The following is a 23,629-nucleotide window of genomic DNA, read 5'->3' on the forward strand; positions in this document are numbered from 1 at the left end:
GACAGTTTGGAAAAAATATGCATCTGATTCAGGAGACTCTCATTTCACAAAAGGGCATTAGTGTACCAAAGCCTCTGATTAAATCCCATGATTCAGTGGGACTCTGGCTTAAAACAATAAAGAACAGATTTACAGTTTCCTACTCATATCCAATACCTTTTTCTTCTATTTAGGAGGTCATAAAGCTGTCCACAGTAGATTTCATAGAAGCTGATCCACACAAAACAGTGCCTTCTTGGCTGGGACACTTCTAGTTGTCTGAAGATATCTTTGGCAGCCAGAGCATACAGTCCTGGGTTCTGATGAGTTCCTATCATGGTATAGGTCTTTCCGGCACCTGTCTGTCCATATGCGAAGCAAGTGGCATTGCCTCTGGGGGAAGAATCATTTGTATTTACTTTTAAATATTAAGAGAAATGCTAATCTACACACAGATTTTTTTTTTTTTTTGGTGGTATGCGGGCTTCTCACTGCTGTGGCCTCTCCCGTTGCGGAGCACAGGCTCCGGACGCACAGGCTCAGCGGCTCCGTGGCATGTGGGATCCTACTGGACCGGGGTACGAACCCGTGTCCCCTGCATCAGCAGGCGGACTCTCAACCACTGCGCCACCAGGGGAGCCCTACACACAGATTTTTAAATGACAAAAGTCAGGTGGAAAAAGAATCCTTAACAAAATTCAGCTAGAAAATATAGAGCCCTTTAAGGAGAAGAGGGCTTTACATCATAAAAACAAGGGAGGAGGAAAAAAATTCTCAAAGCAGTACGTGAGATTTTTTTACTAGGAATTTTTTATGGAACTGGTAAGACCATAAGACAACTCTAGAAAATAAGGAAACAAAGACCTCATGTTAGGTGCTTTAGAGGATCCTAGAGAAAAAAAAAATTGTGTTAATCCTGAAAGATAAGTTTGGTGAAAGAAGTAATTGAGAATTAAATACAATAAATAATAGAAGATCATACGATAAACAGGATGGTAGTGACCACTCATATGAATACTAAGGAAGTTTAGACAGAGGTAAAATCAACTTAAGTAAAATATTTGAAGGACTCAGAAAAGAGATCTTAGGGCCTCAGTTTTCACTTTCATTGATAAGTTACTGGACTACTTGATTTCCAAGATCCCTTCTAGCCCTGATGTCCTATGATTCAAAGTGGGAGTCACTATTCTTGCATGTGGATACGTGCATGTACACACAACCTGTATGAGTGTGAAAAAATGCAAAATAAGAGATGGACAGAAGAGTTGGGAGGCCAACCTGCCAGCCAAAGTATGTTTTAGGAGGAGATGAGGCCAAGATCACCTGAGTACTGTGAGGTCCTACGTACTATGTAGCCCTAGTACTATGTAGTACTAAGTAGAGAGTGAACATAACGTTATGCAGTCAGTAGCTATTGCAGACTATTGAAAAGGAATCACATGGATTAATGATAAAAGTAGCTACTTGCAGCAAGAAAAAAATTCTATGTATGGACACAGGGGAGGGAGGCTGGAGGTGGGCAGAGAGAAGAATACATAGAAGGACATGAAGCCAGATAGAAACCAAAGAAAGAATGATATGACAAGAGCAAAGTAACCATGGAAGTGTGAGAATCAAGAGATGGGAGCTAATCAGATTTAAGCTGTTAAGAAGCAGAGACCGGTTTACTCCTTGTGTTTTAAACCATGGCTCTCAGCAGTGTGGGCACTTGAACACACTGGCAGACACAGTTAGGAAAAGAATTACAAGAGGAAAATTTGAACACACTGAAGAAGAGCTAGCAAAATGAGAATAATAAAGAATAATATCCACCTTATCTTCTGAACATTTTCGTGATGAACTTCTAAAAAAAAAAGATGAAGAAAGCTCTTATTACACTTTACAAGAACCTAATAATTTCACCTAACTTGCAATTCTCTTTTTACTAATGTCTTAACATTCTAACTTATTTTAGAAACTTGCTCTCTAAAAAAGCACTCCCTAAATTTGGTGCATAGGAATTGAACCTGAAAGAGATTTCACTTTTTTAAAACATTTATTTTAATTAATTAATTTATTTTGGCTGCACTGGGTCTTAGTTGCGGCATGAGGGATCTTTTACTTGTGGCATGCAGACTTCTTAGTTGCAGCATGTGGACTTCTTAGTTGTGGCATGCGGTCTTCTTAGTTGCGCCATGCAAACTCTTAGTTGTGGCATGCAAACTCTTAGCTGCAGCATGTGTACAGGATCTAGTTCCCCGAGCAGGGATCGAACCCAGGCTCCCGCTGTTGCAAGTGTGGAGTCTTACCCACTGGACCACCAGGGAAGTCCCCAGAGACTTCAGTTTAACCTGCTCATGGAAAAAAAAAAAGTAACTTCTACACAACAACAATAAAGACAACACAGGGATTTCCCTGGTGGCGCAGTGGTTAAGCATCCGCCTGCCAATGTAGGGGACATGGGTTTGATCCCTGGTCCAGGAAGATCCCACATGCCATAGAGCAACTAAGCCTGTGCGCCACAACTACTGAGCCTGAACTTTAGAGCCCACGAGCCACAACTACTGAAGCCCGTGTGCCCTAGAGCCCACGCGCTGCAAAAAGAGAAGCCACCGCAATGAGAAGCCCACGCACTACAACGAAGAGTAGACCTCTCCCGCTGCAACTAAAGAAAGCCAGAGGGCAGCAATGAAGACCCAACACAGCCAAAAATAAAAAAAAAAAAAAAAAAAAAATTAGGGACTTCCCTGGTGGTTCAGTGGTTAAGAATCCGCCTGCCAATGCAGGGGACACGGGTTCGAGCCCTGGTCCGGGAAGATCCCACATGCCGTGGAGCAACTAAGCCCGTGTGCCACAACTACTGAAGCCCGTGTGCCACAACTACTGAATCCTGTGAGCCTAGAGCCCATGCTCTAGGGGAAGCCCTAGAGAAGAGAAGCCACTGCAATGAGAAGCCCGTGCACTGCAACAAAGAGTAGCCCTCACTCGCTGCAACTAGAGAAAGCCTGCGCGCAGCAATGAAGACCCAATGCAGCCAAAAATAAATAAAAATAAATTTATAAAAAAAAAACATCATTATGCTATGCAAAAGGAGCCAGGCATAAGATACATATTGTAATGATTCTGTTTCTATGACATTCTAGAACAGGCAAAACTAATCTATAGTGACAGAAAGCAAGTCAGTGGTTATATAAGACCTGGGGGTGAAGGTGGGAGGATTAACTAAAAAGGGACACATGAGAACTTTCTGGGGCGATAGAAATGTTCTATATCTTGTTCCAGGTATTGGTTACTTGGATACGTGCAACTATCAAAACTCATCAAACCTGAGTACTTCTTAAGATCTGTGCATCTTAATGTATGTAAATTATACCTCAACTTTTTTAAGTTATAAAAGTTATTTTAAAAAATAAAAGTAAAAATACTCTGAAATCAGTTACTCTAGCAGGCTGTTCAACATTTTCTACCTGTACCTGACTACATTTTAAATATACAACAGAGGCCCCTAGTACCTACTCTGTCCCATTTAATGTTTATGTGTGAATAATTATTTTAAAATTAAAATGAAACTATAGCTAGAATACATAATTCCTATTATCAAAAGTTCAGACTAACTACAACCACTTACACCTTCTTATTCTGAGGACTTTGATAAAATAATATTGTTGAGAGGGACTTCCCTGGTGGTGCAGTGGATAAAACTCTGTGCTCCCAATGCAGGGGGCCCAGGTTCAACCCCTGGTCAGGGAACTAGATCCCATGTGCATGCCATAACTAAGAGTTCGCATGCCGCAAATAAGGAGTCCATGTGCTGCAACTAACGAGCCAGTGAGCTGCAACTAAGGAGGCTGCCTGCCGCAACTAAGACCCGGTGCAACCAAAAAAATTAAAAAAAAATATATATATATATATATTGTTGACAGCTTATATTTTTCCACTAAGCACAGAGACTCAATATCTTCAGTATAAATGGAAATTTTGCTGAATATTTCTAAATGCTTTGTGAATCCTATAAATAGAGACACTGAATTTTCCAGAAGAGTCTAATTTAAATTCATTAGGTCAAAACACAATTTCATGTTTAATTCAAAATAACTGAAAAACATAAGTAACATTTATAAAGAAATAAAATTTATGGAAAATAGAAAATAAAAGGCAGGAGGAGCAAATAATATCTATCGTACCCATTGAAAATATGCTGAATGAGTGGGTGAGTAGTTTTCATGTATACATCTTGATTGGTGCACACCTCATCAAAGACTTCATCAAAATAAAAAACATGCTGAAAAAGAAATTTGGTTTTTATAGAAAGAGACACTTTCTTGATTTTCTTCATCACTATTCTAGTTAACACACGATAACAGCGCAAATACATTTTTAACTAATAGTAATTGTCCATGACAAACTTAGAGATAATAAGCAATCATTAACTGTCAAATGACAGGGCCTTCTTTTACTTGAAATCTCTGTAGACATGTTCTCACAATGTAAAAACTAAACCACACAATTTTTGTTCTCTCTTAAGGGAAGTAAATTAAAGAGTCCAACAGTGAGCCAATCTTCCCTAGGTCTAGGAGAGGAACTGAATTCTATGGAAATTATCCTCATAGCCCACCTAGAGCCAGCATATTTGAAATTTGGGGGGAATTCTAAAGGAAGATCTTTATTCCATAGGTTACATAGCTTAATTTATAATTCCATAAATATTTATTGCTCAGCTGGTAGCATGTATATTGCAGTAGGCACTTCAAGGGGCCCAAAGAAACAGACATTACCCTACCATTACCCTACTCCACAACCTAAAGATGTTAATCCGGACAAGTATACAAATGACCACAAGGTAGAAAAAATTTGAGAGATAAAGCACATGTGGAATTCAAAAGAAAAACATAATCTCTCTGATTGGGAAAGACATTCTGAAAAAGCTTGTACTAAGAATGGGCCATGGGGGAAGAAGAGGAATTTAAGAGGTAGGGACTGAGGCAGGGAAGGTATTCTCCGCACAGGGGAAACATGAGCAAAGAGTCAAAGCAGGAAAGCACAAAGAATCTTTAGGGGACAGGGAGGATTCAATGTGTCTGACATATAGGATCTTGGCAGGTAGAAAAGTGAAATAGAAGGTGAGAATAATGAGTTAGGACTATGTTGTAGGGGTCTTGGGGCACCAGCCTTAAGGGAAGGGGTAGAATGCTTATATTTAATTCAGTAAAAGTGGAAAGACAAAAAACTGTGCAAAGGAGAGGGATGACCTGAGCCATTTTATTGGAAGACTAATCTGGCTTAATACTGTGACTGGATTGGAAACAGAAACACTAGTAATTCAGTGGTGAGGTTAAGAAGGGTCTAAATTAGACAATGACAATGGAAATAAAAAGGAAATGGATGCATAAGAAATTTGGCAATGACTGGTTGTGATATCTGGGGAGAGAAAGGAGTCCAAGATGACTCCCAAATGAAAAACCATGGTAATCTGAAAGAGATAGGAAATCCCATTAAATTGGGTCTGGAAAGCATTACTTCAGCAGCCGTAATAATTTCCATAATTTAGAGGATCACTATGTTGGCAGCCCAACTATATCTGAGTAAGAAATCCTAATAATTTCAAGTGTGACTGTAGCATAATAATGGCAGTCTACACATAATGAATGAGAGATGAGGCCCTATCTTCTGCTACCTTCTGGGCCTGCTCTAAATATTCAGTTAAGAAAAAATTTTATGGGCAAGTCTGGAAAAGTGGACTTGATCCAATTTGTCGTGGGTCACTGTACCCCAAATTCAATTCTGTTTCCTGTACCATTACATTAGAATGGAAATTTGTTAGGTCATCTGAAAAGAAATTGGGTCCACAAAGTCAAATTTATCAATTAGAAAAAATTTCCAGGGAATTTTCTGGAGGTCCAGTGGCTAGGACTCCACGCTTCTACTGCAGGGGGCACAGGTTCAATCCCCAGTCAGGGAATTAAGATCCCGCAAGCCACACGGCATGACCAAAAAAAAGAAAGAAAGAATAAAAAATCTCCAAAAGTTAGGAATTGAGAAAAAAAATGAATCTGTGCAGCATAATAGAGAGATCTGTGAACATTTAGTGCTCTGAAAAATATGATTGATTTTAAGAACAGTTAAATGTTTCTGTTTTAGCTCGATCATAGGTAGATGGGGGTTCATTATACTTTTGATTAAGCTTGAAAATGGCAATAATAAAGAGTAAAATATATTTCTAAAATCTGACTTTAATGGACATGATTTATATCTAACTCATAACTGGTCTTTAAGCAAGGAGACAAATCCATTCTTTGCTCAAATATCACTGTAGGTTTTTATAGTTAAGTACGAAGTCAAAAGCACTTTTGGCATTTCTCAGGAAAATAAAAAAATGAACGGAAGTAAATGTGGATATACATTTTTGGGGGGTTTTCTTTTATTTCGTGAGTATATGGCTATTCTTCTCTTTCTATAAGTGCTCTTGAGTAAACACCTTTGAAAGCATGTATTGACTAAAGGAATGAGTATCTTTCCTTCCAATAGGATTTAAGTACTGATTTTCCCAGTAATTTTGTATGAATCTTTCATGAAAGATATGTAAACATACAAGATTACTATTATAATTCATGTGCATCACATATGCTTTCATTTGATCATATTTTATCAATGAAGTTGGATTAACATTCACTTTAGGCAGTTCCCTGGTGGCCTACTGGTTAGGATTTGGACTTTCACTGCCGTGGCCTGGGTTCAATCCCTGGTCAGAGAATTGAGATCCTGCAAGCAGTGCAGCGCAGTCAAAAAAAAAAAACAACTCACTTCAGCTTTGATATGATCAGAGTTGCATAGTTTATTTTTTAAAGAAGTTTTTAAAAAAGTTATTAGTGTCTTTAGAGAATATCTCTGGAAAAAAACACTTAAGTAATACTGGTTGTCTTCAAGGAGGAAATGGGACTAGAGACACTCTTCATTGCATACCGTTTTGATTTTGAAATAGGTAAATCTATCCTATTCAAAAGTTCTTACTTTTTTTTTTATAAGAGTAACACTGCTGATTGCATAAAAAGATTTTAAACATGGATAACAACAGATAAGAAAAGGAAATTATCTGTAAATCTTACTACTACTAGAGATGGCCACTATTGACTTTGATATATTTCAGTACCATCTTTTTTTCTCTCTATATATATTTTTTTCTTTAAGAAATTGGAATGAAACACATACAGATATGTCTCCTTGTTTTTTCACTTATTACGTTGATATCCTAAAATTTAATGGTAAGTAGGACAGCACACTATATGTATATGATCACATAAGTAACAAAAGAAGATTTGAAAGGGTAAGATGTTTAATTAAAGGACACATAAACCTATTTGAATTCCTGAATAAGTTTAAAAATAAAACCCAAAGAATCTAGTATCAATATTTATTTGCTATGTTTGCTATGAACCTCCCTTTTCTTCTTTCTACTTAAGAAAAAGGGGGAGAAAAAAGGCCTCTCAACACATATATTATAAGCATTGACAGGTAAGGACTTTGACCTATGAGAGCGAAGGTCCAAAGTTCAAACAGCAGAGAAAGTGCTAAGGAACCTATGGGTATTCAATAAGTATTGACCAATGGCAATGACAAAGAAGTAAGGTTATTGTGTTTTGGGATAATGGAAAAATACAAAAGATAAGATGATGCCTCCTTGAGGGAATTACTGCGACAGAAGCATCATTAAGACAGTCTTGGGTAGATGGTGATTGGATAGGGCTATTACCATGGCTATAAGTAGCCATGGAACTGGATAGTATTACAACTAATTGGTCATCTGGACCATCTTCAATATAAATACCTCCCACCCAGACCTAATAGACTGTGCATTGACCAGCAATCAATAAGGCTGTTAAAGTGACTGGGCTGGTTATAGAGTGGCCTAGTAATTTAGTGCCCATAGAAAGACACAGTAGATTGCTTTGAATGTTACTGTGAAAGCCAATTTTGGTAAGCAAAGAAAAAAAAGAACAATGCAAGTGTTAAAGAGGGGAGAGTATTAACAATTTGACATCAGTGTTAAAGGATTTATTCCAGTAGAGTAATATCTCAGCTGACTAAGGTGAATTGCTTGCACACCAGATTACTCACCACTTTTTTTTTTTTTTCTTTCTACCTGTCACTGGGTTTTGTTTTGTTTTTGTGCACCACGTGGCTTGCAGGATCTCAGTTCCCTGACCAGGGAATGAACCCAGGCCACGGCAGTGAAAAACACCAAATCCTAACCACTAGACCACCAAGGAACTCCCAGTCACTGGGTTTTGAAGCGAGAGAGAGAATAGAATGAACATAATATGAACATGCAGGGAGGAAGATTCAGATAAGAGAAACTCTGAATTCCCAAATCTTAACATCTGGTGGATTATCCCCTGTTTAAGATTATTCATAATTGCTTCATAATTTTAAGAGTACCTAAATTATGGTATCTTCGATCTTTGGGGTTTGCTGCTTTTATAGAGACTGAAGGAATTATCGCAAGGGTACCTATCAGCTAGGAATAAATTCCTTTCAGTATCAAACACTTTGTCCTTGGACTCATCATGATCATTCTGGCAGGGAGTGAACATTTTTTAATGTGTTTGAACTACAGTGTTTTATTTAACTCCTTACATGTTCGATGTAAAATCACATCCCTGGGTTATATTTACTCACTGCAATCTACCTTGTACAAAGTGGCCTGTTCAGGAGCCCAATGTCCACCAAATTAAGCCTAGGCCCAAATACAAGTGAGAATCAAAATAAGCAGTTGGCTGGCAATCTGGGGTCTTTTTGCTCAAAAATATACCCTCCATCATTAAACTCCAGACTCGCACTCAGCAGAATGAGAAGTTCACACTGTGAGAGACAGGAGAGAACTGAGACTGTGTGACTATCTCATAGTCGCTCTGGTGCATACGCTCAGTGACTGGCCCTGCTTACCACCAGTTCATTATTTAAACTCTTTTTATTCCCTCATTCGCTCTTTTCTGACTGAATATATGTAATTAAGTTCACATAAAGCATGTTAAGTGACTGAATGATGCAACTCTATTACACAAGAGTGGAGGAGTTACGTTTTTGTATCCCCCACTGCGCTATATTTTTTAAAAATGAAGGCTAAGGTTTATCAATGATTTAATGCAATGTCACATCAGGAATGAATGCCAGCACCCAAACCCAGAACTGGATTTTAGAATTTGTACTGCTACTCAAACAAAAAACAGAAAATTGACACTTGATAATGTTAGTTCCAAACATAGAAGGAAAGCATCATACCTGCAGAATATATTGTGTGAGGTCAACTGCTTCTTTCTTCTCATGAACAAGTAGAGTTTCTTTGTCTTCTACAGTAATAATATTAATTTCTCCACGACGTACCTCCCTCATGCCCAGAGGGCGTTTTCGAACACAAACTCTGATTTTCTCCATCTCATTCCAAGGATTCTCTTTCTCTGAGGTGTTCTGGCTGATATATAAGTGGGCTTTAATTTTTAATAATACAATAAAACTACTTAAGAGGTCAAAGTATCAGTACATTTTGTTACATATTAGGTGTAATACACGCACACACACATATACACACGATATGTTACATACTGAAGTGTTGACACTGAGTTCTTTTATTCGCTATAAATCCTCCTGATTACTTCTATCTCCCTCTCTACTCCACCCCACCCAAAAGCAGGTTTCTTGCTTCCTTTCAATCCAGTTATTATTGTACATTTACTGTTTTCTGGACCATTCAATCTAATTTCTTTTTTTAATCCTACCTGGGTTTATTAAATACCTTGAATTTGGTGGTAGGTTTCAATGTATTTTCCCCCTGTTTCTCCCAGGTATATTCTGGTACTCCCTTTGTCTTGTTTTCTTGCATCCTCTTTTTGCCTACCCTGATATATATTTATTTGTTAGAACACGATCCTATATTTCCTCTTCCCTTTATGACTGGTGCTAATTCACCACTGGTGCTAATTCACCACTAATTCATCTTTCTGTTCAGATACATTTCTTCTCTGGCTGACTTCAGTGAACTCATCAACCTTAACACCCAGAATATTGAGGCAATATTCCTTGGGTTAGGAACATGCTGTGAAGCACAGGAAGCTCAGCTCAGTGCTCTGTGATGACCTAGATGGGTGGGATGGGGGGTGGGGGTGGGAGGAAGGTCCAAGAGGGAGGGGATACAGGTATACATATAGCTGATTCACTTCATTGTACAGCAGAAACTAACACAACATTATAAAGCAATTATACACCAATTAAAAAAAAAGACTACTCAAGCCCTTTGAAGCATGTTTTGTTTTTTTAACCAATGTAGAGTAGACGTCTAAAAAAATGTACCATTTTGACAGTAAGTGTGGCAAAATCTTGACAATCATTGAAAGTGAATGATGGGCATGTGGGGGCTCACTGTTCTATTTTCTCTTCTTTTGCATATGTTAGATTTTTTTTATAAGAAAAGAACAATTTTTTTTCTTTTTTGGCCATGCTGCATGGCTTGCAGATCTTAGTTCCCCAACCAGGGACTGAACCCCGGGCCAGCAGTGAAAGCGCTGAGTCCTAACCACTGGACCGCCAAGGAATTCCCCGGGGGGGGGGAAAAAGTTTTAATGTATTCTAAAACGCTCTGGTTTTACTGCTCAACCTTCCTTAGAAGAAATCAAATATATCTGTTTGACATGCAGAGTTAATACATCTAGAGTTAGGTCTGTTCAAGATCTTAAATAAGTCAGGGCAGCCAGTTATCTAAACGCCTTAGACTTTCATTAAAGTTCTGAGTCCAGTAATTTATTTTGAACTTACCTGATTTGAGGTGTCCAAAGAGAATGCTCTTTGGACAGGGATGACTCACTAATAGGAAGCCTTAAGTTGGTGAGGGAGTTTCTCAGGGTTCTGAAACTCTGGCTCCTACTTCGGGTTTGGGTGAGAAGACAATATTGAGAATTATTGGGGAAAATGTACTTTCTTACCTCTATTTCTCTAATATAAAAAGGAATGGGAAGAGTATGATAATAATGATATAAAGTGAGAAAGCTCAATTGAATAGCTTTCGTTCTGGGTTTGCCACGTACAAACCTCTGTGAGAGCTCTTATCTCACTATATGGTTGCCTGTCTTCCCACTTACCCTGCCCCCTATGAGTCTGAGAGTCTCCAGATATCCTAATTATCTTTATATCTAGGATCAGGGCAAGCAGAGGTGGTACTTTATATTTGCCAAATAAATAAAACAGCAATATTTAAACTAAAATATCCATTCTATCTAAATAAATAATGCAAAGTCACATCTTAGTCTATTTATAAATAATTCCAATTTAGATTTTTATGTGTTTTTCAGTAAAAGACTAACATTCAAGAAACTATTTGTTCTTTCACCACTGAGCTCACCAATAGGACAGCAACAATCCTGGCATTGATGATCATAGAACAATCTAGTCCTTTGACAACTGAAAGAAGAAAACAGTACTATATGCTCTGTGCTTTGCTAAACCAAACCAAAAAAAAAATTTTTTTTCTTCCAAAAACACTATCGAATTCACTTACGTATTTCAAATTACTAAAGGCATTTTTACCTTTAAAATTGGGTCTTCTATTTTTTTAGAATAAAAGAACTAGTTGGTTATGAAATCCTCTGAAACCTTAGCCAATATAAGACCAGAGGTAAATACTTTGTTTTAAGGTATGAATAATAGCCTTTATTTTTTTTTTTAAAAAAAGTGGCTTAAGAATGTATTTTATTTCTCCACAACTCACCATCTATAACTTTTAAAATAACAAAACAAACAATACACATTATTTTTAAAAGAATGTATTTTCTATCATATACCAAGGTTGGTATTAGGGATTACTTGATATTTCACCTCTTAGGGACCTTATTTCAAATCCTAACTCAAAGCACTGTCACTCTGACAACCAAACTCTAAACTCCATCAAAAGGGTCTTACTCTTTGAAATGACCAAAATCATCTGTCCTTCCAGGGCTGGAATTGTAGAAAGCACTCAAAATCAGGACCATATTTCAATATGTGCAGGTAAATCAATTGCTCCAAAGACCTATTTAATTCAACTAGTCGAATTAAACAGTTGTTTTTAACTAAGCTTCATGCCTTCTGGCTGAAGTGAATTTGATAGCCTTAAAAAGAATCCTGTGAATTGTGTAATTTTTTTTTCACTGCAGAGGCTAGTTAACTACTGATATTTTACCTTCATGGATGCATTAGATGTATTATGTTACATGCACTATAATAATAAAAATATGTCTGCTATAGGAATAACAGCAGACCCTGGTAAGTAGCAGCTGCTTGATGCATATGAACAATATCATCTGGAAAGTCCAACTTCTTCATTAATTTTGCCCTATCAAGTTACTTCCATTATCACCGCAGAAGCTGTTCACTATCGTTTTCTGTAAATATGGAATAGTTGGTCTCCTCTGGTCATGGAGAAGCCTGCCCTTGCCTAAGGCTACCCTCCCTCCAAAATTAAAAAAGAAAAAAATAAGTTATTACCTGATATAGGAATGAGGGATTCCATAGTTATACCCTGAAACATGAGAGACTCTTCGTATAACGGGACTATCACAATCTCCCTGTATTGGAGAAAAGTGATTTGATGAAAAGAGTGAAGTGTTAGTTTCTTCTTGTAGGTAGGAATCAGCAGCTGTGGCATTCAGAATTCTTGTTTTTGTACAGTACTGGGAATCATCTGGTAGCAAATGCTCTAGTACTTTTAGGTAACTAGACTTTTGTTCACTTGCAGATAAATGTGATAAATTGCACAGTTCAAACTGATTGCTGCTGGTAGTTCTGTCTTTGTTGTCAGCAGGAGAATCAAAATGCAGTTGCCTTCGAGGGCCAGATCTAGATTTCTGAGGCTTGATGCACAGACTGCTTGTCTGTAGAGGATACTCTGGGCTACTGACTGCTTTATCTTCTTCCTGCATAATCTTAATGATTTTGATAAGTTGGAAGAGACGTTTGCGGTCGTTCATGTCATGGACTCCCAATTTGGAGTAGTCCTTCATTGTAACATTGGCTAATTCATCTATTTTCTGAAGGCCAAGGGCAGTAAAATGAGGATAATACTGTGCTAGTTCAGCTTCACAAAGACATTCATATAACCAGGATGTCATTTTTGTGAATGGGTTTCTATAAACTCTGAAGAGAAAAAAAAAATTCATTCACTTGAAATATAGTATATGTAATACAATTATTCCTTTAAAAACTGAAAACCACAAAAGAAACATCCAGAAAAATCCATTCTAGCATACCAGGTTTTCAATAAATATATTTTTCTTCTAAAATGATTAAACAGCATAGTGCATAAAGATGCTTATAATGCATTTGTAGTAACAGATGTAATTTGTCCATCTGCTTAATAAAAAGAGACTTTCAATTGTGTATACACACAGGTACATGCACACACACATAACACAAGTCACTTACTTATTTCCAGGGAGTTCCTTCCAACCTTGCAATGTCTACTTAACATATACCACAAACTACTAAAACCTTGTTCCCAACTGCTGATTGTTACAGGACTAATTTTAGATGTTCAACTTAATGTCAAGGCATGTTGCACAACTGTTTCCCATGATTAATGAACAAAGGTTAAGAGCTCTTTCAGAATGGAAAGCAGAATTAAATAGTGGACCACAGAGGATCATAAATGAATATAACTCAGAGAAAATCACATTTGTGTTTGCTGAGTATTGGCAGAAGTTAGTTGAATAAAGAGATAAAAACATGATTAATTTAGAACCTACTAATTCAGGATTTCAGATTATTCTAAAAGGTAGCTGGTTGTAGATGTCCATCTATACAGAACATAAATAAAAGAATTCACCTAGGGGGACTTCCCTGGTGGCACAGTGGTTAAGACTGTGCTCCCAATGCAGGGGACCTGGGTTTGATCCCTGGTCAGGAAACTAGATCCCACACGCATGCCGCAACTAAAAGTTTCGCATGCCACAACTAAGGAGCCCACCTGCCACAACTAAGACCCAGTGTAACCAAATTAATTAATTTATTAATTAAAAAAAAGAATTTACCTAGGCAATTAATACTATGGTCAAGATTTTAAATGGTTATACAGTAAAATCCTTAAAAAAATTTAACACCAAGCTATTTAATTAAATACTAACAAATGATGTGGTAATAACACATAATCCTGGACTATTATTAAAATCCTGGAGAACTCCCTGATGAGTTAATTCCTGTTAATCACTGTTAACAGTTAATCACTGTTAATCAGGTTCAAGAGAATATTCAAAAGTAAGTAAACTACATTTTTCTCTTTAAAATTTTAAAAAAATAATTCAGAGTTTTGGGGGCCTTCCCTGGTGGCGCAGTGGTTGAGAATCTGCCTGCCAATGCAGGGGAAACGGGTTTGAGCCCTGGTCCGGGAAGATCCCACAGGCCGCGGAGCAACTAAGACCATGTGCCACAACTACTGAGCCTGTGCTCTAGAGTCCACCAGCCACAACTACAGAAGCCTGCGCGCCTAGAGCCCGTACTCTGCAAAAAGAGAAGGCACTGCAATGAGAAGCCCGTGCGCCGCAATGAAGAGTAGGCTCTGCTAGCCACAACTAAAGAAAGCCCGCGCGCAGCAATGAAGACCCAATGCAGTCAAAATTAAATAAATAAATAAATTTATTTATTTTAAAAAATAATAATTCAGAGTTTTCAAAATTCTATTAGTTAGTTCTTGGTAAAGCTTTTTTGTTTTTCATTTTAGTTTATACTTTATCTTCACTCTAGGAGAAACAGAGAAAGAGGTCAGGGCCAGGTAAAAGTGATGATTAAAGGACCTTGTGTTGGGACTTCCCTGGTGGCACCGTGGGTAAGACTCTGCACTCCCAATGAAAGGGGCCCGGGTTCGATTCCTGGTCAAGGAACTAGATCCCACATGCCTGCTGCAATGAAGAGTTCGCATGCCACAACTAAGGAGTCCATGTGTTGCAACTAAGGAGCCCACAAGCCACAACTAAGGAGCCCGCCTGCCACAACTAAGACCCCATGCAACCAAATAAGTAATTTTTTTTTTTTTAAAAAAAGGACCCTGTGTAATAAATGTTGGAGGAAATGCTACTTAAGCTAAAGAAAAGGCCAAAGGGGCTAATAAGTAACACATTCTAAACTCATCCTGCCCTTTTCCATTTGTGGTAGATTAAAAAAAAAAAAGTCACAAATTCTTTGCAGGTCCTTCCATCAAGAGATGGAATTTATTTCTCCTGTTGCATCTAGGCTGGCTATTTTTTTTAATTAATTAATTAATTTATTTATGGCTGTGTTGGGTCTTCGTTTCTGTGGGAGGGCTTTCTCTAGTTGGGGCAAGCAGGGGCCACTCTTCATCGCGGTGCGCGGGCCTCTCACTGTCGCGGCCTCTCTTGTTGTGGAGTACAGGCTCCAGACGCGCAGGCTCAGTAATTGTGGCTCACGGGCCCAGTTGCTCCATGGCATGTGGGATCTTCCCAGACCAGGGCTCGACCCCGTGTCCCCTGCATTGGCAGGCAGATTCTCAACCACTGCTCCACCAGGGAAGCCTCTAGGCTGGCTTTGTGACATGTTTTGGCCAACACAATGTGGTGGAAATGACACTCTGTGACTTCCATGCCTAGTCCTCAAGAGCCCTTGCAGCTTCTACTGTTCTCTAGGGACTCTTCTGCTGTCATGTGAAGAAACCCAGCCAACAGCCATATTCAAAGCCAGACATATTAGAGAAGCCATCTGAGACTATTTAGCCCCAGTGGCGCCACCAGATGACTGCAGCCATATGATGGTCCCAGGTGAGACCAGAAATGTGAGCAAATAAAACAGTAATTGTTTCAAGCCACTAAGTTTTGGGGTAGTTTACTACACAGCAGTAGGTAACTGCAACACTGACAGCTTCTATGCCTTTTTAAATGCTGTATCTTTGCCTGAAATGTTCCCAACTCCCTCTGCCTACTAAAATGAGCCATGTCCATTCTTTCAAGAGAGCTCAATAGCTTCTCTTCACCCCCGTGAAGCCTTCTTTCTTATCTCAGCCTCTTCTACCATTTTACCACCAAGCACCCTACGCAGTAGTTAAACCAGGCCACCAAACAATCCCTTTACTACAGTGTCTTCTACCTGGAATACCCGTTTTTCCTTGGAAAAACCCTATTTACATTTTTCTTCTGTGAGGCATGCCCTAGCAAGGGATAACTGGTATTTACTCTGTGCTTCAGTAATAACAATAATAGCAGCTGGTACGTACTGAGCATTTATTATGTACCAAGCACTGTTCTAAGCACTTTGTTAACCTCTAAACAATCCTATAAAATAAATGTGTGACCTTCAGCAAGTTACTTATTTAACATCTCTGAAACTCATTTTTCTCAACTGTAAAATGGAAATACAATAGTCCCCACAGTTTCTAGGGTTAGGATTCAATGAGAAAATACTTGTAATAATGCAATTATTAATCAGCAATAATGCCCAGTATGTACGTAGTACCCAGTAAGTGTTGGTAGCTATCACTACTGAGATTGTTATTTCTGTATTACTATTACTGTATTACTGCTACTCACCCAGAACCTAGAAAAGAATAAGCCTTCAATGTTTTGGTGTGTTTTAAGTTATTTCTAAAAAGTTATATTCCCTACTTGGCTCAGCCTAACCTAGGGGAAGAGGTTAAGTGCTATGCAGACTTCTCAATTTCCACAGGCTGTACAGATCCTGTATTTCACATACTTATTCCCTCAGTGACATACCCAACATTTCCCAATCCAACTCTGATAATCATGGCTTCTATTGCATCCCTTAATCAGTACCTTCAAGACCAACATATTTATATTGTGATGCTTGGATATCCCATAATATCACGGGAGGGGAAGATACCGGAGTTAGCAGTAATCTGGACATGCAGATTATAGCAGCCAACAGCATGCTTCTACATAAATTGGCAGCATAGTACCTTTCTGAGCCCTATAGTTAGCCTATGTTCTTTTGTTTTAAAATTGGATATGCTTCCTATATATAAAATAGATAACTAATAAGGACCTACTGTATAGCAAAGGGAACTCTACTCAATACTCTGTAATGACCTATATGGGAAAAGAATCTAAAAAAGAGTAGATATATGTGTATGTATAACTGATTCACTTTGCTGTACAGTAGAAACTAACACAACATTGTAAATCAACTATATTCCAATAAAAATTTTTTTTTAATTAGATATGCTTCTTTGTACCACATTTCATTTCACAAAGGTCCAGCCCCTCTCTTCTTCTGGGATAATCATCAGAATCACTCCAGGAACTTTAAAAAATATAGATACCTGAGCCCATCCCAGATCCATAAGAAAACAAAACAAAAAAACCCTCCCAGATCTTGAGGGGGAACAGACATAAGAACACTGAAAAGGTTTCCCCAGGTGATTATGATTGTACTGCATTGATATAGCTATCAAAATTACAAATGCAAATACACTGACCTAGCAATTCCACTTCTAGGAACATATCCTATAGATACTACGTACAAGTATAAAATGACATAGGTACAAAATTATTCATTGCTGCACTTTATATAATAGCAAAGAAATGGAATAGAGACTGGTTAAATAAATTATGGTACTCCATTAAACATAATACTATGTAGCAACTATAAAGAATAAACTCTCAAAATATTACTGAAGAGAAAGAAAGCTCTACAATATATTAAGCGACTAAAACAAGGTACAGAACAGTTTGTATAGTAAAGGTATCATTTGTTAAAGAGAAAGAGATAATTTATCTATAATAGACCTATATATTCGCTTATCAGGCATAAAATATCTTTGACAGGATGCACAAGAAAGTAATAATACTGGTGTGGGGGGACTAGTTGGTGGAAGGTAAGCATGGGAAGGAGACTACTTATGCCAATAAATGTGGTAGTTATTATTACCTTTCCTATTGTTATTTCTATTTCACTGCTGTCTCCATCACCCAGAGCAAGACCTAGAAGAGCTGTTTTGTAAATTGTGAAACTATGTAACTATATTACTGATTTTAAAATATATATTTTTAATTTTATCTACTTCCCTTCTTCCCAATCTCCCCAAATTGATCTGATACAACTACTTGTTACTATTTTGGTGTTTTTCCCTCTAGCCTTTTTAAAAAATATATGGTTGATGTACAATATTATATTAGTTTCAAGTGTATGACATAATGATTTGACATTTGCATAAGTTAAGAAATGATTACCATGGTAAGTCCAGTAACCATCTATCCTCAAAGTTCTTACAATATTATTGACCATATTCCTTACGCTGTATACTATGTCCCCATGACTACTTTATTATATAACCAGAGGTCTGTATCTCTCAGTCCCTTTCACCTATTTCGTCCACCTCCCCCCCACCTCCCAGCCTTTTAAGTGTACTATTTTACACTGTACTCATAACTATACTGAAATCTACTTTTCTATTTAATTTAAGCATTTTCATACCTGTTTGTTATAGCCATTAAAAACAATCCACACTATTATAATGTTTGCTGAATAGATGAATTACCCCAGGGAGATGTGATTTCTCTCTTCCAGCTATAGTGTTTTAATTGTAAAACTTACAGGGTATGTATTACAGACTTATATTTTTTATTTTTTAATTTATTGCCAGCCTTGTTCCAGAGACGATAAGGTGGCTCTGCCTTATACTATAGTGAGCTTTTTTTTTTTTTATAGTGAGAATTCTTAAAGAGAAAAGGAATACGATCCCACCCAGCCTAGCACTGTGCTAGCAACAAATATTTGTCAAATGAACAGAATCTGCTTAGATAGGACACAGGACAAAAGGTTCTACCATTTCTACTTTTTACCTAAGGCAACTAAATGATTAAAAGACTCCATTAAGGGACTTCCGTGGCGGTCCAGTGGTTAAGACTTCACCTTCCAACGCAGGGGGTGTGGGTTTGATCCCTGCTTGGGGAGCTAAGATCCCACATGCCTCATGGCCAAAAAACCAAAACATAAAACAGAAGCAATATTGTAACAAATTCAATAAAGACTTTAAAAATGGTCCACATCAAAAAATATAAAGAATACTCCATTAAGCCTGCTTATGTGGCTATGGAGCCATTTTTTCTATTTCCTAACTCTCTACAAGACCCATCATCCAAGGTAATGGACACAATCTCAGAGTCCTTACAACCAAGAAGAGCCTAACATATAGTGTCTTTACCAATATCACCCTGAATACTTCATATAGGTCAAAGAAGCATTTTATATAGGGATTTCCCCTGTGGTGCAGTAGTTAAGAATCCACCTGCCAATGCAGGGGACATGGGTTTGATCCCTGGTCCGGGAAGATCCCACATGCTGTGAAGCAACAAAGCCCATGTGTCCTGGAGCCCACGTGCCGCAACTACTGAAGCCAGCATGCCTAGAGCCCGTGCTCCACAACAGGAGAAGCCACCGCAATGAGAAGCCCTCACACCGCAAGCTCGCCACAACTAGAGAAAGCCTGCGCACAGCAACAAAGACCCAACACAGCCAAAAATACATAAATAAAAATAAATAAATACCCTGTTAAAAAAACCACATTTTATATAACAAGGCCAATCCCATTATTTCAGCTGATGGTCATACTACCTTGATGATCTGATGAAACTAAAATTTACTAAGTTTTATTTTATGCCAAGCGCTATGCTTAAGTACTTTACATAAACTATTTTATTTAGTCTGGTTATACCAGAATTCTATTTTAAAAACCCTGTTGGGGCTTCCCTGGTGGCACAGTGGTTAAGTGTCCTGTTTTGTGTTGGCTTAATCTGGCAACCCTATATTAGAATCAAGTTCCACATTTGGGGCAAAAATACTTCATAGGTGTTATCATGTGCTTCATAATACATCACATCAGAATACATACAAATGTCTGCAAATTGCAGACTGATTTCCTTCATTGTAAAGTTCTCTCATCAACCAATCAATCCAATGGTTTCATCCTCTGTTGATCGCTACCTGCCTCAATTATTTCACTGGGGTTGCAAAACGGTGATTTTCTGAATCTATCATTCTTTGTGGAATTTTCCTACAAAGAAAAACTTTCTGTCAACAACTAGGGCTCTTTGATTATCCAAAGTAGAGTTTGCACATGAAGGCGGGCATAAAAGTATTCTTTCTTTTAATTTCTAATTTTCAGAGTTAAGTTGTAGTAGTGCCCTATTTTGGATGGTGTCCAATGAGTTCTTTTGGGGTTTTGCTTTTGCTTTTTTTTGAGGGGGCGAGGCAGGTTCAAATTCATTATTAATTCATGGGTTTTATATATTTCATGTGTTTCTATCAATTGCCTTAGTCTTTGAGAGATTCATCTTGTATATTTCCTGGCCAAAACCTAAAATCAGCTTTCTTCCAAGAAACACATATCTCTGTTTTAGAAGTAGCTGCCCTTTGTCCCACATCCAGCTAAAGGTTACATATTCCTGGCAAGTCTTAAGCAAAGAGGGCCTGGGCATTAGGGAAAGAGGGGACAGAATAAGCACAACCACACCGGCCCTTCTCTTCCCTTTGGAGATCAGGAATAACGCTATACAGCTACAAGTAGCTAATCCAGGAAAGTCACTACTCACTTCATATTTGAGTTACTGAATAGTATTTCTAGATCAAGTTCTGACTTCAGTGTCAACCCCAAACAGTTAGTTGTGGCTTCTGGGAGGCTTTATTAAGAAGGACATTGAGGCATTTACAATCACTAATAGAATACAGGATGAGAATTTGGGGGGCTGGGGAGGGCAAGTCATTTCCATTTTATTTCTTGCAGCCCTCCCTACATACTGGAGTTAAGCATTTACAATTGACATCTTTGTCGCACTGTGACTATAAGGATGTCAATAGAGTTCCTCAACATAAAGGTGATAGGATATAATAACCACTAAGAAGCAGAATGACCGGACAATGGAATATAAATAAAAATTTTTAGTAAATTAAGTATTTCAAATATTTTAAGAAATCTGATTTCAAATGTCCCCTATTAATAGTTCATAAAAATTCAGATAAAAATGACAAAGGGGTAAAGGAAGAGTTAGAGGTCAAGATGGACGATTGTTGATTTTGTTTAGTATTGGAGAATTCCCATTATATTAGCTATAACTTTACTGGGTAACCTAGAGCAGAAAGGGTAAATATGCAGCCTATAAATACACAACACAAATACCAATCTGTGCTGCTTCTCTCCCCTCCTGTACAAATGGTAAATAATCCAAATCTATTTCAAGTTTTTCTTTCTTTCTTTCTTTTTCTGGCCGTGCCACACAGCATGCGGGATCTTAGTTCCCTGACCAGGGATGGAACCCATGTTCCCTGCAGTGGAAGCGCTAAGTCCTAACCACTGGACTGCCAGGGAATTCCCTCAATTCTTTCTTATTAAGCCCTGAAATAGCTTCAAGATCCCCTTTTGGGTGTGTGTGCACAATAGGGTACAAATCCATGCGTTTTGACAGTTGAATACACCTGTGAAACCATCACCACAATTAAAATACAGAATATTTCCATCATCCTCAAAAGATTCCTCACGCCTCTTTGCATTCCATCCTTCCCTCTGCCCCTGGCCCTAGGCAACCACTGATCTGTATGATGTTTCTGCCATTATACATAAGTTTGCTTTTCTAAAAGTTTATATAAATGGAATTATACAATATATTCTTTTTTGTATCTGGGTTCTTTCACTTAGCATAATGATTATGAGATTCATCCATAATGCACATATTATGCCCTCATTTTACTTAGGAGGAGAAAGACTGGAATGAATTGAGTTGCCTGCCCAAGGTAACACAGCTATCAAGTGACAGTTCTAAGATTCAAACTTAGGTCTTCTCATGGCTAGTCCCATGTTCTTTGCACTATTCCATGCTGCCTCCTTCAAAAGTAGCTGCAGACAGCTCCTTGCCAGCCCCCCTAACAGGCCCTCTATCTACCCTGCTCAACAGAGTGGCTGTCTCCTGCAGATCTGTGCTGCAGCATGGAATCTTTCACAGCTGCCACCACCTGGAAAATGCCCTGCAAATCAGCAAAATCCAACGGAGGCCAGATGGGCAGGTTTTTACATGTAGGGCCCACTCACGTTCAATGTCACTAGTATGCAGAGTGCTCCTTTGTGACAAACCCAGAGACTGCTAGGTCTCAGCTGTTGGGGTAACAATCAGAAATAGGGTCTTGGAAGAAATCCAGTTGGCAGAAATTCAAACTTTCTTATCCTGGTGGCAGAGAAGATAAACTGGAAGGGGAATACATGCAACTTTATACACAATTAAGGAAGTTTATTCAAATTCCAGGATGTGGATAAGATCCAACTATTTAACATGTCCCCTCAAATTTTCCATTCATCCACCTAAACTATGTAACTCTACCCACCTAAACTGCCTGAACCTGAATTTGGAACCAGATAACTCTCAGTCATTTAGCTGTGTAAACTTGGACAAAGTCACTTAGTTTCTCTGAGTTTTATTTCCCTCTCTCAAAGGATGTGATAAAATTATTTATGTAAAACTAGGGCTTCCCTGGTGGCGCAGTGGTTGAGAGTCCGCCTGCCGATGCAGGGGACACGGGTTCGTGTCCCGATCCGGGAAGATCCCACATGCCATGGAGCGGCTGGGCCCGTGAGCCATAGCCGCTGAGCCTGTGCATCCAGAGCCTGTGCTCTGCAACGGGAGAGGCCACAACAGTGAGAGGCCCGCGTTCCGCAAAAAAAAAAATTTATGTAAAACTAATTTTAAAATTGTAAAGTACTCCATAAGGATGGAGCTATGCTCTCTGATTCAGCACTGGATCACTGTGCCTGGCATGTAGAAAGTGTTGACTTATTAGAAACAAATAGATAAAACATATTAAAAACTTTTAACACTATTAAAAGATGGTTTCTATTATTCGACTGATGAAAAGCTGAATACATAACAGAATCTAAAGGTAAGAAATTAGATATACTGAAGTAGATGTACTATACTTGCAAAATATACTAATTAATTAATAGTAATGCTATGTGTAGGCTTCTACTAATGTAATACTGTTTCATCGATGACAATTGTACAAATACTTTTCTCTCCTTCACTGGCATAAATAGTTGACATAAGTGCCTGGTTACTATATATAATGTGCAAACACTAGATGATGCTACATATCAAAAGACCAACACTTGATACAAATATAAGTCATGTGTATGTGTGGTCATTTTAATTGATTTTCTTTTAATCAACTTTACTGAGGTATAATTTATGTATAACAAACTAGACCCATTTTAAGTGTACAGTTCCATAAGTTTTGACAAATATATAACCATGTAACCACCACATTAATCAAAATACAATCAAGACAGTCCCATCAGAAAAGTTCCTAAGGCCCCTTGGCAATCAACTCTCTCCTCCACCCTTGGTCCCAGGTAATCTTTGACTCGCCTTCTGTCGCTATAGATGAGTTGTATTTTCTACAATTTGTCGTAAAATAAAATCATATAGTGTCATTGTTAGTTTAAATCTATTTAACATTTAGTGACTGAAAATTTTGTGATTTTCCTTTCTTAGGCCTTTGGAAAAAAGTTAAAATGATCATACTATTTACCGTAGCTCTTTTTTCACTGACCTAAATGACATCTGCTAATAAAGGAAAAAATTTCTTACATCAGTCTAATTTAGCTGAGAAAAACAAGTAGTGAAACAAATTTGAAGAAAATAGCATAATC

At 38.0% G+C, this 23,629-nt stretch overlaps 1 protein-coding gene across 1 annotated transcript in view; it reads right to left on the bottom strand.

Moving 5' to 3' along the window:
• The window catches only part of KIF24 (kinesin family member 24), a 71,676-nt gene that overhangs the window by 29,056 nt on the left and 18,991 nt on the right, over positions 1-23,629 (bottom strand). The window contains exons 2-5 of the mRNA XM_060014901.1: positions 12,466-13,113; positions 9,235-9,424; positions 4,143-4,240; positions 157-372 (exon numbers count right to left, since the gene is read on the bottom strand). Of these exons, the coding sequence (XP_059870884.1) occupies positions 157-372; positions 4,143-4,240; positions 9,235-9,424; positions 12,466-13,088 (1,127 nt within the window). The 5' untranslated portion in view covers positions 13,089-13,113. The remainder of the gene's footprint in view (positions 1-156; positions 373-4,142; positions 4,241-9,234; positions 9,425-12,465; positions 13,114-23,629) is intronic.

This window comes from Delphinus delphis, chromosome 6 (assembly GCF_949987515.2).
Source record: "Delphinus delphis chromosome 6, mDelDel1.2, whole genome shotgun sequence".
NCBI classification, from domain to species: domain Eukaryota; kingdom Metazoa; phylum Chordata; class Mammalia; order Artiodactyla; family Delphinidae; genus Delphinus; species Delphinus delphis.